Below are 16585 nucleotides of genomic sequence, written 5' to 3' on the forward strand. Positions count from 1 at the left end.
TATATTCATGCTTAATTTGTATCAATATATCATTAGAAAACGTAAGAAAACACATTGTCTGTAACATAATAAAGCATCAAAATCTGAATCCACTAATAATTGGTAGAATTATGTTGACACAGTAAAAATAATAATTCAAAACAGTTTGTTTGATTACTTAAAATATAATTAATATAAAGTAAACCTTTTTAAATTATATTATAATTAAATTAGAAAATTAGTTAAGAAAGTAAAGCATTCCCACAACAATCAGTTGTGAGTCAGGAAGTTTTTTTATTATTTTTAATTCTAGCATATAAAAAAAAAATTGGAGTAAAAGCCAGTAATTGGGTATAATATGAAAAAAACACAACTACTTCGATTTAGTAGGAGCAACATATGATGCAATGCTAAACGAATGGAATTTAGTTGTTGTTTAACTTTTCAATAACTTTAAGTTTCAATAACTTTTCTTTATAATGCAATAAAATCTGGCGAGCAGCTATTTAAACGATCGAACACTTCGTTTGTTTATTTGTGGCTTGAAGTTAGGCTCGCAGAAAATGCCGTTCATGGGTTAAATTTAGTAGGAACAACACAACCTGTGACGTAGGCTATATTATACCCAATTGGGTATAATATAAAAAAACACACACAACCTGTGACGTAGGCTATATTATACCCAATTGGGTATAATATAAAAAAACACACAACTACTTCCACTTAGTAGGAATAACATTTACCATGACGCAATGCTAAATTCTATGCCACTATCCACAAAAATCAATTATTAATCAAAAATCGAATATCAATTACTTTTCTTTATAATGCAATAAAATCTGGCGAGCAGCTATTTAAACGATCAAACACTTCGTTTGTTTATTTGTGGCTTGAAGTTAGGCTCGCAGAAAATGCCGTTCATGGGTTAAATTTAGTAGGAATAACACAACCTGTGACGTAGGCTATAGTATACCCAATTGTAGTAAAATTCAGTACTAAACACTGAGTGCTTTTACCACCCAGAAAAACTGGTATCCATAAATCTGAAGCTGAGTGAGCTTCAAGCTAATATCAAGAATAAGTTGAATAAGTTAAACAAAAGATTTTAATGAAATAGTTTAACAATATACTTTTTCCTAAGATCTAATTTAAACAAAACTAATGGTTAGATGAGATAGCAAGCTTAACATACTATATGCTTCTTTAAAAAAAAAATGATTGTGCTAATTTTACAATGACTTAAAAAAAAAGTTAGCCCTTATATATTTAAACTTAATAACTTACCAAAAGCTCAATTTTTTGCAAATTTTCATGAGTTCTTTCCCAGTCCTCAATCATTTGTGGGGAAGCTTAAATAAGAAAAAAATTATGGTGAACATAAAGAGAAGAAAAGAAGACAAAAAACATTCTCAAGGCATATACGTGTAATAATGACAATTTTTTTTCAATTTTGTTACATGAATTTTTAGTTATTGGAAGAATACAATTCCAAAAAAACAAATATTTTTTTCAAGTTAATAAGGCAAATAGTACATTGAAACGAGCAGGTTGATTTAAGAGTATCTTTGTCTTCAGAGTTGGAGTCCAAGTAACAAGAATAAAGAGGTAATGTTATTCAGTCTGATACATTATAGACTGGAAATCAATAAATATTTAATTAAAAAAACATACCCAAATAATTTACTTTCGCACAACTTTGCATAGAGAGGTAGTTCTATTCAGCCCAGGGCTCGAAAAAAATCAAAAATTTTACCCGTCCCCGAGGACGGCTTGTCCAACAATGTACCCGTCCTCCTTTGAAACTAACCCGTCGCTTCTAAACAAATAAAAATATGATTTTCTCTTATTTATTACAAACATTTATATAAATTGCACAATGAATTAGTAGTTACTAGGATTACAAATACTAGGATTGCATTATACAGTAATAAAAGGACTTACTAATAGAAACCTAGTATTTCTTTTATAAAATAATTTATTTATTTCATGAAATAATCTATTTCTTTTATGAAATAATTTAAATGACAAATGTCAAGTTATCTGGAATGTCAATTTAACTGAGGGTAGTGCATTTTTTAAATGAATCAAATATGATGTTTGCCAGTTCCACAATCAAGCTAATGATTTACAGAGGTTTCTGCACAAAAATCTGAAAGGGGTTTTCCATTTAGGTAGATGTTCATAATTGCGTTTAATGCTTCTTGTTTAAGACCAGTACGTAATGTTTTTTTTTTGTAAGTTCATTGCCGAAAAGTCCCTTTCAACTGCTGCAGTACGGGAGACAGAGAAAACATCAATTCCACTATGCGCGATATGTTGCTGTATTTCTAGATTAGAGGGTCATTTTAGAAGTGAGGCGCTAGACTCTTGTAAGATAACAAAAATTGAAAATGTATCACCAACATTAACGGGAAAATGGCCGTCCGCGAGGACGTCTGATTCGAGAAATTCGTTGTCCGCGGGGAATTTTTGACCGCCGAGGACAGGCGGACGGGTGGTTTTTCGAGCCCTGATTCAGCCCCAAACATAGTAGACTGAATATTAATAAATATTTCCAAAAAAATGCACCCAAATAATTATCTTTGCATAACTTCAAATATCCTTGCATAGAGAGATAGTGTTATTCAGTCCCATACAGTGTAGACTGAACATTAATGAATATTTAATTAAAAAAATGCACCCAAATAATTTATCCTTGCATAACTTTAAATATCCTTGCATAGAGAGATAATGTTATTCAGTCCCATACAGTGTAGACTGAACATTAATGAATATTAAATTAAAAAAATGCACCCAAATAATTTATCCTTGCATAACTTTAAATATTCTTGCATAGAGAGATAGTGTTATTTAGTCCCATACAGTGTAGACTGAACATTAATGAATATTTAATTAAAAAACTGCACCCAAATAATTTATCCTTGCATTACTTTAAATATCCTTGCATAGAGAGATAGTGTTATTCAGTCCCATAGAGTGTAAACTGAAAATCAATGAATAATTAATAAAAAATGTATTCAAATAATTTATCCTTGATAAGAGAGATAGTGTTATGTCCCATACATTGCAGACTAGATATCAATAAAAATTCAATGAATAAAAATGCACCCAAATAACTTATACTTGCATAACTGAACCAGTTATTTATTGTTTAATTATAACTTTATAAATATCCTTGGGGAATTTTCTCCAAAAGGTGTTTAAAATATAGCTTGAAAAATTGATGCCTTTACAGCTATTTTCCAACATAATAGCGGTATTTGTAAAGCAAACACCAATTATCATTTACAGGAAATTCTACAGATAAAACTTTCTGCATTTGCTCAAAAAATCATCAAAAAAATCTTGAAGGTTTTCGAAGTTCCCAAGATTTGAAAAGAAAGTTAAAATTCCAAGCCTTTAAGGCAAAGTAACCAAATTATATTTTTTCAGTAGATTATAAATTTACAAATTACATTAACACAATTCTCTGAATAATTTAACAGTCACTGAAAATTATTAAATAAATAAATAAAATACACAAATAAAAGGATTTTTATTTTTTAAAGGTATCAGGATGACTGAATTTAATATTTGGATTATAAAGGCAAAATTTTTTCGTCCAAATTTTTATATTTATGAATAAAACAAGTTTAAGAAAACTATGTTTAAAGTTAAATACCATGTTACATAGATTTTAATTTTAGACATCATTTACATTAGACAATTGTAAAGATATTTTATTTCAGAGTTACATAAATTTAGAAATAAATATCTACTAAAACTTAGCATGAGTAGGAACTTATGAATAATAAATTACGATAAAATAGAAAATAAATTATGATAAAATACAAACGCACTGAATACAAAAATACTTACAAAATCCACCCCTTTTATATTGCTTCTTATAATATTTGATGTCCAACTCAAGACTGTAAATAAAATTGAACTAGAATAAATAAACAGCAAGAAAAATCAGAAATTAAATTAACTATGAGAGGAAAAACTTCTTTACCCGCGTTTTAAAAAGGAACATTTTGCCATCAATTTATTCATTTCGGCAGTCATGCGAGAGACACTTTTGTGAGCACTTGAATTTTTTGCAACTAAGTTTGTTCTGGATGAAAAATAAAAATTCAGGTAAACATATTGAAACACAATAAATTTCATAAAAAATTAAGAAACTATGAAACTTTATTTATCATTTAATGAAAAAACTTTTCAGACAGAGACATATAATAATAATAATAGAAATATTGTTTGGAAATAAGTCTTGCTCAACTGCAAAAATTTTTTTTTTATGATTTCATCAACTTACAAATCCTGCCTGCATCAAACTTTCCAAAATACAGTTTGGGAAGTTTGATGAACGATGAGTTTAATAAAACACAATAGGACATTTCCCGATCATCCCAAACTACATTATGTAGAGAGAAAGCCATCATGTTTGAACAAGCTGATTAGATCTTGATAGTTGTGTACATAAAAAATGTTACGATAATCACATCTGGCATTATTCCTTTTTGCACACGATTTCAAACAAAGTAATTTTTAAATTTGAGAATCATTACAAAAATGCTGGGATGAAGCACTTTATCAACAAACTAGTTTTAACAAGATGAATCCAAAATAGACTAAATACTTTTAAAAATGGAAATAATAAAATTATATTTATGCGGTTTTATTACTCGCAGCCTAATGGAATTAAGTTTCAGAATAAGAGTGTTCCAGCAACATTGAATATGAAAGCCACTTTCAAAGGAAAAGCTGTGTCCACCATTTCATCAAACATTTTACTTTATTTCTTATTCTACACTCCAAAATTTAAAGAATTTAAATAACTACCAAATTGATTTGTTGCTGTAGTTCATTTATGTCGTACTAGAGCTGCACAATGGGCTATTGTTGTAGTTCATTTATATCGTACTAGAGTTGCACAATGGGTTATTGGCGACGGTCTGGGAAACATCCCTGAGGATGATCCAAAGACATGCCATCACAATTTTGATCCTCTGCAGAGGGGATGGCTCCCCTGCTTTGGTAGCCCGAGGACCTGCACGCGAAGTCGGTACGCGATTTCCGGTAACTTCTGTGAACAATGATTTTTTTAAACATCTGGACCTTCGATCTCCGGAAACCTCCGGATCACTGTTAGCGAAAATTCCGGAAATCCGGATTTTTTTTCCGGAGAATAATCAGCTCTGACCATGATTATGCGTTTAGAGTTTTATTTGCTAAATAGCAGGCTTCGCCCCCCCCCCTATTTGCTGTCGCACTCTAGCCCTGAAGATTGCTTTACAAACCATCCTCGCCTCTTTTGCTGCTAAGTTAAACCCATTTGCAATGTTGCTGTAGTTCATTTTATCGCACTAGAGCTGCACAATGGGCTTTAGGCGACAGCCTGGGAAACTTCCCTGAAGATGATCCGAAAACACAACAATTTTAATCCTCTGCAGAGGGGATGGCACCCCCGCTTCGGTAGCCCGACGACCTGCATGCGAAATCGAGCACTTTATGGTAGAACAGTTTAACGAGGACCAATATCGCTAGCCCTCAGTCCCTACGTAGACTGATCCAAGTGGTCACCCACCCACTCACTGACCACAGCCAGTGATGCTTGACTTCGATGATATGCTGGGAACCTTGTCTTAACGACCAGTCCACTGCAGGATACTGCCAAATCGAATTAGTTTTTCAATTGACATATAGCACAAGTCAGGGTGCATAGCCAAATCTCCCAACAAAAAAATAGGCACTCAAAAATATTTGTAAGAATTATATACATTAACAAAATGCAAAATAATTTTCAAAGACCTAACATGATCATGATAAAATAAGTAGTTTCTGATATAGTACTCTTTTCTTGACTAGCCACTAAAAAAGATCGAGGAATTTTTAGGTTCAATTTCAGAGGGTGAAAAATGAAGCCTGTAATATCTTGGAAAATGCAGCAGAGTGCTAAAATTTCACCAAAAACTCACCTCAGGTGCACAGGCGGAATTGTAAGTATTTAATTAAACATGTAACATGATTGGTTCATTCATACGTTACGGACCGATGGCGCCGAAATGGATTGTGGTGGAATGAATTGTAAAAACGTTGAATAGAATAAAGTGAAAACCACGCTTTTGTATAATACACAGCAAAAATCGGTACGGTAAAGAAAAAAAAATCTCATTTTCGAAAAGGGAAAATTAAGCACTTTTAAAAAACTCCCCATGAAAAAAGCACCTTTAAGGGCATTTAAAAAACGAAAATAAGCACCTTTAAGAACCCTACGCAACATGCAGGTAGAATTATTTTCATTTTAAACTACTTTCTTTTTCCTATTAAGCTTCAGTTATTGTTATAGCCTTAAAAATAATGAAAAAATACAACAATTGCAGGGGTCTGTTTAAAAGAAATTTGGGTTCGATAACGGACTCTTCACAAATTATCTTTTCATAAAAACGGATCCTTCACAAAATATTTTAACTTAAAAACGGACCCTTAACAAATTTGTTTATCTTCATTATTGTTTTGGTAATCGAATAAACCCTTCCCAGGGGGAAAAAAAAGAAAGATGGATGTAAACGAATTAAGTTTTGTCTTCGGCAGAAGCTTCTTCCATTATTCATTCCAAATGAATATTCTGCGTTCAGCAGTATTGGCTAAATACCAAATATCTGTATGTAGCAGCTCTAATTTAGAAGCAGCAATTGCTGTTCATTTTTGAAAATTTACTTATCTTTTTATTATAATTTTACAGTGTTGAGCATAATCTTGTATCTATTTACAATTTAAAAACTCATTGAAAAAGTTTTTGTAATAACAGGAGCCTATTTGCACTAATTCATAAAAGTAGGACCCTGGTTGAAAGAATGTGACGTTTATTTCATATACACAAATTACGAGTAATTTTTTCACAATTTATCAAAAACAAGATCCTTTACAAAATGTCTGGACAGACCCCTGAATTGAATTTATGTCATAATTATATAATTATGAGTACACGTTTAAAAATTTATTCATTAGTAAAACTCACACATATGCTTTAAAGGCATTTGAAACTCTTGAAGTTCGAATGCATTCTTGTTGGCATAAATGAACAGCTTCAGCCCAAACTGAACGTTGTTGTAGATAATCCACAGTCTCAAGTGGTTTCCTCATCATGGCTTCAACAGAAGGTGAAATATAAGTAGCAGATGACGGTAATGGCAATGAAGACGTATTTTTCAAATCAAATAAGTAAGTGACCTGCTCCTCTTCTTCCTGAAATCACAACATCCATAAATATTTAAATCTTATCTGAATTAAAAGATATAAAATTAATTACACTAAATAAATTTTATTTTCATATTAGTTTTTTTTAATAATAAAATTACAAATTGTATAGTTCTTTAATATTACACTAATCTGATTCAAAAATGCAGTTCTCATGACAGGGTGCATAGCCAGATTTTTCAACAAAAAATAAACACCTTTTAAGTACTTTTTAAGAAAAAAAAAAATATTTTAAGCACTATCTCAGCAGTAATAAAAATTATTTTTTCTATCGTTTAAAGTTCTTAATTTGTGAACATAAAATCAATAAAATTCTAAAACATTTTCACAAACTTCACATAATCATGATAAAATAACTAGTTTCTGATTAATATTTTATTTTATAACCATCGTTGAACAGCCGACCCAATTTCATGGGTTTACGACTACTTACGTTCAACTCCGTAGCCTTGTAATTTTGAACCAATCCAGAAGACAAGGAAACTCTTGGATCAGTACCCCCAGAGGTATTGATTTGTTATGGGAACATGGAGGACTTTGAGACTCGACAGATTTAACGTGCATCAGTCACCATTTACTACACGGGGAGTCTTCGGCCGGCGAGGATCGAAACCACGACCTCTTGGATATGGGCCCAGCGCCCTACCGACCAGGCTATCCCGACCTTCTGATAAATATTGTGAAAATCATGCATCTTCTGTAATTTAGAATGACAATTGACACGTCCAAGAAAAAATTTCTTTTTAAAAAAGATAGAAAACTATGCCCATAATAAAAATACCTCGAATAAAAAAAGCACCTTTAAGGGCCTTTAAAAATGTAAATCAAAAATAACCACCTTCAAGCATTTTTTAAAAATGCTAGATTTTTGCTCTATATTTTTATGTAAGATACAAGAGGAATAGGATATAACAGTCCAAATAAAAAAAAAATCTGTTTTGTTAAAAATCTACAAAAAAGTCTATGTTAATTTGTGAAAAAATTTAAAACCTATTGCCATAAATTCATAAAATATGTACATTGCAAAAAGAGGATTGGTTGTCTTATGACAAACTTATTTCTTGGGAGAAATCTAATTCTTTTGCTTGATGACATGTCAAATCTTGGAGGAAGAAAAAAAGATAGTCTCATCTTTCTTGTCAGTGATATATGATTCTTAATTTGAAAAATCTAGCAATATTCATGGCCCTGTAACTACTACATTATAACTTAACAATTTTAATGGCATAAATCTACAAGTAAAATACTGACAAAAATTAGGTGTAAATAATTCTAGCATTGTGAAAAAGTTAATACCACTGATTAAAGGCAAATAAAAATGAATGGGCAAATGTTTATTTTTGTTATGAAGTAAAAAGTTAACCTAGTTTTAATTCACTGTTTAACCACAGTTTCATTCAGTAAAAACACTCCCTTATCACAAAAATACTTATATTTCTAAAAATAAAAAAAGAATTAAAAAAAATCAATTTTAAATTTTCATAAGACAGATATAATAGTTGGGTGTTATATTTCCTACTTAAAAAATTTAAAGATATTTTACTTTTAAACCAATTTGATATTTCAAATATTTCTACACAAGTTATTTAGCTGAGCTATGAGAATCAATAAAGTTTCTTTGAAGTTAAATACAGGTATTGTTTTTAGAAAAATATAAATGTTACTTAAGATAATAACAGTTTCCATTTTTAAATATTTTTTACAACTAAGTTATGTTATAGTAGTTTTAAGTAAATGATAGAAGTTGTATGAAAACCTCTGCATGATATATAAAATATGCCACACATATAAGGTTTGAAAGATTTTTTTATTTGTAATGAGTATGGCATATACAATACAAAAATAAATAACCCTAATTACTACAAATTTAACTTGGTTGTAATTTATCTGTTTCCAACAAAGATGATTATAAAAAAAATTAATTCTTTTTAATTTTGTAAACAATGATTCCTCATTTTAAATAACAAAAGATATTAAATTCATTTTAGACAAATGTAATATGTAAGTGAAAAATGTACATTTTTTTAAAAAATTAGTGTAAAAATAAAAAGTTTTTATGAATACATAATTAAAAAAAATATAATTCTATAATTCTATAATTAAAAAAAAAAAAAGAAACATATTTCGCAAAAATTTTTTTTTTGAGCAAAATACAAATTTCAGCTCAGTAGTTTTCATAAAATAAGTATCAAAATAAATAGATAACAAAGCTTAAGTAAAGTATGGATCAAGATAAAAAAAAAAGCCTCATTCAATAATCGAAAAACTTAAGTATGGCTGAATGGAAAACAAAAACTGTAAAGCAAAATAAAATTTCTTTCCAGTAATTTTCATAAAATGAGCATCAAAAAATAAATTTACAAAGTTTAAATTTACAACAACATAAAGTTTATTTCAATAATAAAAAATTAAGCATAATTTATGAAACTTAAAAAGAAGTTGCTTTTTTCAGTAGAATGAAAAATGTTTAGAAATTTCTATAAAATGAGAATAAGTTAAAAATAAAGATAGAATAAGATAAAGCCCCTTTTAATAATTAAAAAAAAATTAAGTGTGGAAAATGAAGAAAAATCAATAAAGCAAATTAAAAATTCCATTTCAACAAATTTTACAAAATGAGTAAAACGAAATACGTAAAAAAGAAAGCCTAAGTCAAATAAGGAACAAGATAAAGCTTCCTTCAATAACTAAAAAAACATAAGTATGGTTAATGAAAAAAATTGTAAAAGCAAAATGAAAATTCCATTCTAATAATTTTCATAAAATGTGCATCAAAAAAATTAAAAAGCTTAAGTTAGTTGTAACAAGATAAAGACTCTTTCAATAATAAAAAAAAAACTAAGCATCATTAATGAAAAATGGCTAAGCTAAAGACAGAATAAGAAAAAGCCCTTTCAATAATCAAAAAATTAAGCATGTGTAATGAAAATAATCATTAAAGCAAAATGAAAATTCCATTTCAATAATTTTTAAAAAATAAGTAAAATAAAAAAATAACAGGTGAAATAGTATCTTTCATCAAAATAAATTAGTTATTGAAAAATGTCTACAAATTCAAGGATAAAAGATATGAATAACAAAAATTTAAATACACATACTAAGTTGCAAACAAACTGTTCAGCACCCTTTCGAGTATCTGGGAAATGACCATTAGAAAGAAAAAGTTCTTGCTGTGCAACTGGAATACCCGTCTTCATTTCAAGTTGCACACAGAAATCTTGATAGCTCATTCCATCAGTAACTATCAAATTGTAGAGTTTTAAGGTTTCAACACAAAATACAACAGCAACCTATAAAACAAACAATATCTTCTTAAAATTGCTGCTTCAAAATGCTTAACAGTTGATTTTAAAAATAGCATAAGTAGAATAAAAAATTAAACATTGATAGTTTAACATAACATATTTAAGGTGGACAAACATTTTTCTTTTATCTTTAAATACATGTTCTTTGGAAATTTTTAAGAGTACAATTTCATGTTCCCTCATCAGCTGTAGTTAATGTTTAATTTTTTAAAAATTTTATACCTGGTTTAAGTAGAACAATTCAGATAATTTGGTGTGCATAGTAGATAATGGCTCATATCATTCACAATTTGTGAACTAAAACATTTTATTGATTGACAGATAATTTCGTGTGCAGTAGATAATGGCTCGTATCATTCACAATTTGTGAACTAAAACTTTATATTGATTACAGAACTAAGGACAGACAATATTAGGTGTGCAGGAGATAATGGCTCACATTATTCACAATTTGTAAAGTACAACTTTATATTAATTACACAACTAAGGACAGACAATTTTGTGTGCAGTAGATAATGGCTCGCATCATCCACAATTTATGAACTAAAAATTTATATTGATTTCACAATGAAGGACAGATCTTGTTCAAAGATTATAAAAAGATAGAGAAATAATACATTCCTAAAAATGGAATTTTCCTAATTATTTGAAAATTTTTGATCAGCATAACAATTCAGATATTTTAATCAGAAGTGGATATGATTGATTTTCTTCCTAATTATTTCTAAAAATATTTCAGGAAATAAACAGCCAAGATTTATAAGAGAAGTTTGGTGGTACAAGAGTATATAAGTTGAATAAATTTTTAAATCATTAAGAATTATGCTTTTCGTATATTTTACCAGCTTCATTATGAGAGAGAAGGGAAAAAAGATATATATTTTTTTTAAAAAAATAATAATAAATTATTTGAATATTTTTTTAGAAATGGTTTAAAATATTCACTAATTTAAATTTATACAAAATACAAACATAGCAGCTTTAGAAACATTAAAAATCAAGGTTTTTCACTTGTATTTATATTTTTTTTTCAGCAATGAAATATTTCTCTTTCTAAACCAGAAAGAGAAATATTTCAATTCAAAATTTGCAAAAGTAGGAATTATAGGTAGTATGGTATTTATTCTCTTGTAATGTTCATCAGCACCTAACTTTGTTCAACAACAGCGAAAGAAATATAAAAAATAATAATAACAACAATAAAATACCTTTTTGTTTAAAATAGTCTCTAGAAGGGAGAAAAATGTGACATCTCCCTTTCTCCCTCTTTTCTTAGGATTCCAATCCAACATTAATTGCAACCATTCTTCAACATCTTGTTTGAATGTGCTATATGAAAAAAAAAAATTTATTAATTCTGAAATGTTATAATATTGTAACGATGCATAATTATAAAAGTACCTAATTGTATAACTATCAGGTACTTTTCATTATAAGTATGTTAAAAATCAAGTAGAGATAATAAATTATGAGCTTTAAAAAATTATTTAGCTCTCTTTTCTTTCTTAAATAATAATGCATTTTAAGAAATATAATACAGTGAAATGCGAACAATACACCAACACACACTAAGAGGGAGAAAAAATCTTTTCGTAATACCGAAAAATCTGAATATCTAAAATTATAATATTGTGGAATATTTCAGCATTTTCGTCAAAACTATGACTGTGTTAGGGAGCTATAAAGTGTTTAAGGAGGGCCGTGTTAATTTCAGCGACAATCACTTCATCGATAGGTTGTTTCTTGACACCACTTCACTGACAGATAATTTTATAGACTAGGTCATTTTGTCAACAAAATGACCCTGCTAAAGAAATAATCCTCGCCGGCGAAATGACCCTGCCAGCAGAATGACCATGTCGACGAAATGACCTAGTCAAGGAAATGCCCTGTCAATGAAATGAACCAGACCCATTTAAGGATTATGCCAAGATTGCAAACATTGCCTCCAAGACATTAACAAAAATCATACACATGGATGATGAATTTATATTTTACGCACATGATTTGAAATATTGCATCAATTATATAATCAAATTAAATAGCTTAGATCAAAAGATGAAAACGAACAAAAGATGTAATCTGTGTTTTTTTATTTCATTATTATTACTAGAAGACACCACCACCTTTTCCATTCATTTCCCAACTCCATGGTTGCTTCTCATTCACAACTGAAGATCAAGGGGGGAAAAAGGTTTATGTCAATTTTTTACAAAAATTACTATTGGATTGCTATTTGTTGCATTTTGGCAAATCAATAATATAGCAAATCAATAATAATACCCTCACCTTCCCAAGAGTTAATACACAGTGAGGGTGGGTTGTGCTGTGGAAAAAAATTCTTGTCCGTGCGTAAATTCTTATTTCTGAGAATCAGCTTTAATAAACATAAATCTCCCCCCCCCCTTGATCTTCGTAAAGTTTTATTCTAAAAAGTCAATAAAAACAATAATTTTGATTAGAAAAAATGTAGTTATTATTAATGTAAGGACATTTTATTAATATGTTAATCATAAGGAAATGATACTTGGATTTAAAAAATACTCAAATGTACTTAAAAAATAATTATTTTGGAATGAATGTACTTGGAAATGCAGAATATGTGACACAATAAGCAGTTATAAATGAAAAGTAATTCACTTTTATACAATTAACAATAACCTAATGTCATATAACAGTTGACATAAAATGTTGACATAGTTGACATAAAATGCTAACAGTTAGCATTTTATGTCAAGTAACAGTTTGCACAGTGTCAGTCTTTATATTTTTAAAATTTTTTATATAAATGTTAAGATTTATAACTAGCAATATTTAAGGTAACTCTTATTTTCTAATTATTCATTTTTTTGTTGTTGCTATTTTTGACATTAGGTCAAGCATGAGCTTATAAAAAAAAATTGTGAGAGGGATAAATTTTTATACAACAATCGATAAATGATAATTATTTAAAGTTAAAAAAAAATCACAAAAATAAAAAACTTAAAATTGTTATAACTTTCCAGCAAGTAGGTGCTACGAAAAAAACTATCGTTAAAGTTGTAATTCAAAATGGTCCTGCTAGCACATACAATTTCGACTCGGTAGCTGTTTTAGCAGACAAACACGGTCATACATATATGTAAAATGATGCAGTCGGACCGAGCAGGGAAACAGACACAGGATTTTAATTAAATCAGAGTAAGTTTTATTTGATCATTCTTAGTTGAGTGGGAGCGAAAAAGTGATGTTTACTCCATCAGCAAACAGTCTTTCTGGTAGGGAAAATCTTGCAAAAAATCCTAAAATGCCTCTATTTAGGGAAAAGAGGGAAAACTCAGAAATTACTATTGGTTAATTAAATATATCACGCGATTCTCACAAGGCTTAAAAGGAAAAAATATCTTTATTTAAATTTATGTATAGTTGGCTAAAAATAGATTTAGAAACAGGATGTGGTTTCTTAAAAGTATCATAAAGTGCTTCGATTTGAAGAATTAAGTAGTAATAAATTAGGAGTTGTTTTATAACGAAGAAACTAACATAAAAAGATTAATTGAAGCTTTTTATGTTACATCCCCCCTCGCCGAAAATTTTCTAACTACTATCAAAAATTTTAAAAATTTATCTTTTTGCAAAACTTTCCCTATGATGACACAACTAAAATTAAAAAAAAACCAATTTGCACTTTTAACAAGATTTCAAATTAATATGAATTATAAAAAATACATATAAGTACACAATATAAAAAAAATTTCATGAAAGTCTCGAGGAAAAAAAAATTGAAGTAGCGCTACCATCAAAATGAAGTGTTAGATCTTCATTTTCAATAGTTTTTTGTGATTTAAGTTTTTTCAGTCCTTTTTGAAATCACAGTAAATAAAGTTATTACTCATACTAACACAATTAAAATAAACTTTTCACTATAAGAAAATTTATAAAAATTTTCTAAAAATGCAAATATTAAAAAACATGAAAATACAAGTGATATGAGATATACAAATACAAATTGACACTTTTTCCAAAAAATTTTTCTTCAGGATTTGTACATCTTGAAAATAAAATGTATAAAAAAAATTTGACACAATGGTCTTTAATCTGAAATTTAGGATTTCAGTGTTGTTAGGGGAAAATTTTTGCTGGATTAGGGGCTGTATTCCCCAAAAGGAGGAAAACAGTCCCTAGTCTCAACAATGATGTGCTGGAAGATCCTAGTTTCAATAGATGCTTACGCTTAAATTTTTTTGGTTTTCACCACAGAGAGAAACTACCATCGCCCCATATCCTTTTAGATTGGGTAAACATTGAACTTGAAAAAGAAAATTTGAAAGGTCGGATCTTCCAGAAAAAAGGGGATCACATGTTCATTGAACCATGTGTAATGTTGTCATATTCGGTGTTTTTAATTTTATTTTAACATTGAAAAATCATTAAATTTAATATAAAATATATTCAATTCCATTTAAATAATTACATGTTTTTTATTCGTGACATAATTTCAGTTTGTCAGGTGGGTGGTACCTTCGCAATTTTGATATATGAACTATTTCTGTATTTTCTTTATTATGAATATTCTTTTTATTTATTTTATAATTAACATCAGAAATTTTTTCAAGAATTATATATGGACCGGAAAAAGTGGGGGTAAGTTTCCTAGTATTGGGGTATTTAAAATCTTCATACATTACAGTATCATTTTGGGAAAATTCAATATGAGTGAATCTTGCATCATAATAAATTTTATTTTTTTCATGATATTGTTTAGTTCTTTCAACTGCAATTTTCCTTGCTTCTTCTATTGGTGGAAAAATTTCTTCAGATAAAGGATGATTAAATGGGAGAGTGCCAAACATTAAATAAGCTGGTGGGAATTTAGTTACTGAATGTGGAGTTAAATTATATTCTTCAGTTACTTCTTTTAATAATTTAGGCCAAGGAATTCTTTTAGAAGAATCATTAATTTTACATTTTAAACGTGTTACAATGGTTTGTCCTAAACGTTCAACTTTTCCATTAGTTTCAGGTCTATGGGCTGTAGTTAACAATTGTTTGATTTTGCTATGTTTAAGAAATTTTTTAAAGTGGGAAGAAGTAAACGCGGCATTTCTATCACTCAAAATACTGTTAGGGGTTTGAATTTGAAAAATTTGGTGCAAAAAATTTACATAAGTTTCCGTAGTTATTGATTTAGATGCAAAAGACCACATATATCGAGTGTGATGATCAATTACTAAAGTTAAATATTTTTTTGTAGAATTGTAATAATTAAAACCACCTACACTATCGATTGCAATTATTTCAAAAGGTTTGTCAACTGGGGGCATTTCCTGAAGTAACCCAAATCTTTTCTGTCTAGGTTTTTTATTAATTTGACAAGTATGACAATGTTTGTTAAAATTTGTAATGTCCAAAGTAATATTTTCCCAATAGTAAACAGGAGTAAGTAAATTAATAGTTTTTTGAATTCCGGGATGGCCAAATTTTTTATGAGTAATTTCAAGTAATTTATGCCTTAAAGAAAATGGAACAACAATTTTGGTAAAACCCTTTTTACGTATACACAAAACATTATCTATTTTAATAAAATTTCCAGTTAAATTATCATTTTGTTGGGCTTCGCGAATTTCGTCTAATTGCAAAAGATGTGAAAAATGGCTTACATTATTTAAATCAACATTACTATTGTGTTCAATATTGCCAGGAATATCACGGGATAACATGTCAGCTTCAAAGTTTAAGGTGCCTTTTGTGTATTTTATATCATAATCATACATACTTAATAGTAAAGACCATCGGAACAATCTACCTTTTAGATTTTTAACATTTTTTAACCAAACTAAAGCCGCATGATCTGTATGTATGGTAAATTTATTTCCAAATAAATAGTGATAAAATTTGTTTAATGAATCAACAATAGCAAGACATTCCAGTTCTGTGATTGCATAATTTTTCTCCATAGTCGCACCATTCCAAGAGTAAACACGAGAAGAGTTAGTAGAAAAGGGGAATAAACCATCTTCTTCGTTAAGATGAGTCACTGACTAACGCCGAAATTGATAAATTTGCAGACTAAGCTTTCA

At 28.9% G+C, this 16585-nt stretch overlaps 1 protein-coding gene across 1 annotated transcript in view; it reads right to left on the bottom strand.

Annotated features, from left to right (window-relative positions):
• IKKbeta (inhibitor of nuclear factor kappa B kinase subunit beta) overlaps positions 1-16585 on the bottom strand; it is a 45409-nt gene that overhangs the window by 16350 nt on the left and 12474 nt on the right. The window contains exons 8-13 of the mRNA XM_071177858.2: positions 11735-11855; positions 10320-10511; positions 6983-7209; positions 3974-4075; positions 3838-3890; positions 1264-1328 (exon numbers count right to left, since the gene is read on the bottom strand). Coding sequence (XP_071033959.2) covers positions 1264-1328; positions 3838-3890; positions 3974-4075; positions 6983-7209; positions 10320-10511; positions 11735-11855 — 760 coding nt within the window. The remainder of the gene's footprint in view (positions 1-1263; positions 1329-3837; positions 3891-3973; positions 4076-6982; positions 7210-10319; positions 10512-11734; positions 11856-16585) is intronic.

The sequence above is a fragment of the Parasteatoda tepidariorum genome, chromosome 2 (assembly GCF_982258835.1).
Source record: "Parasteatoda tepidariorum strain Cologne lab strain chromosome 2, Ptep-v5.0, whole genome shotgun sequence".
NCBI lineage: Eukaryota > Metazoa > Arthropoda > Arachnida > Araneae > Theridiidae > Parasteatoda > Parasteatoda tepidariorum.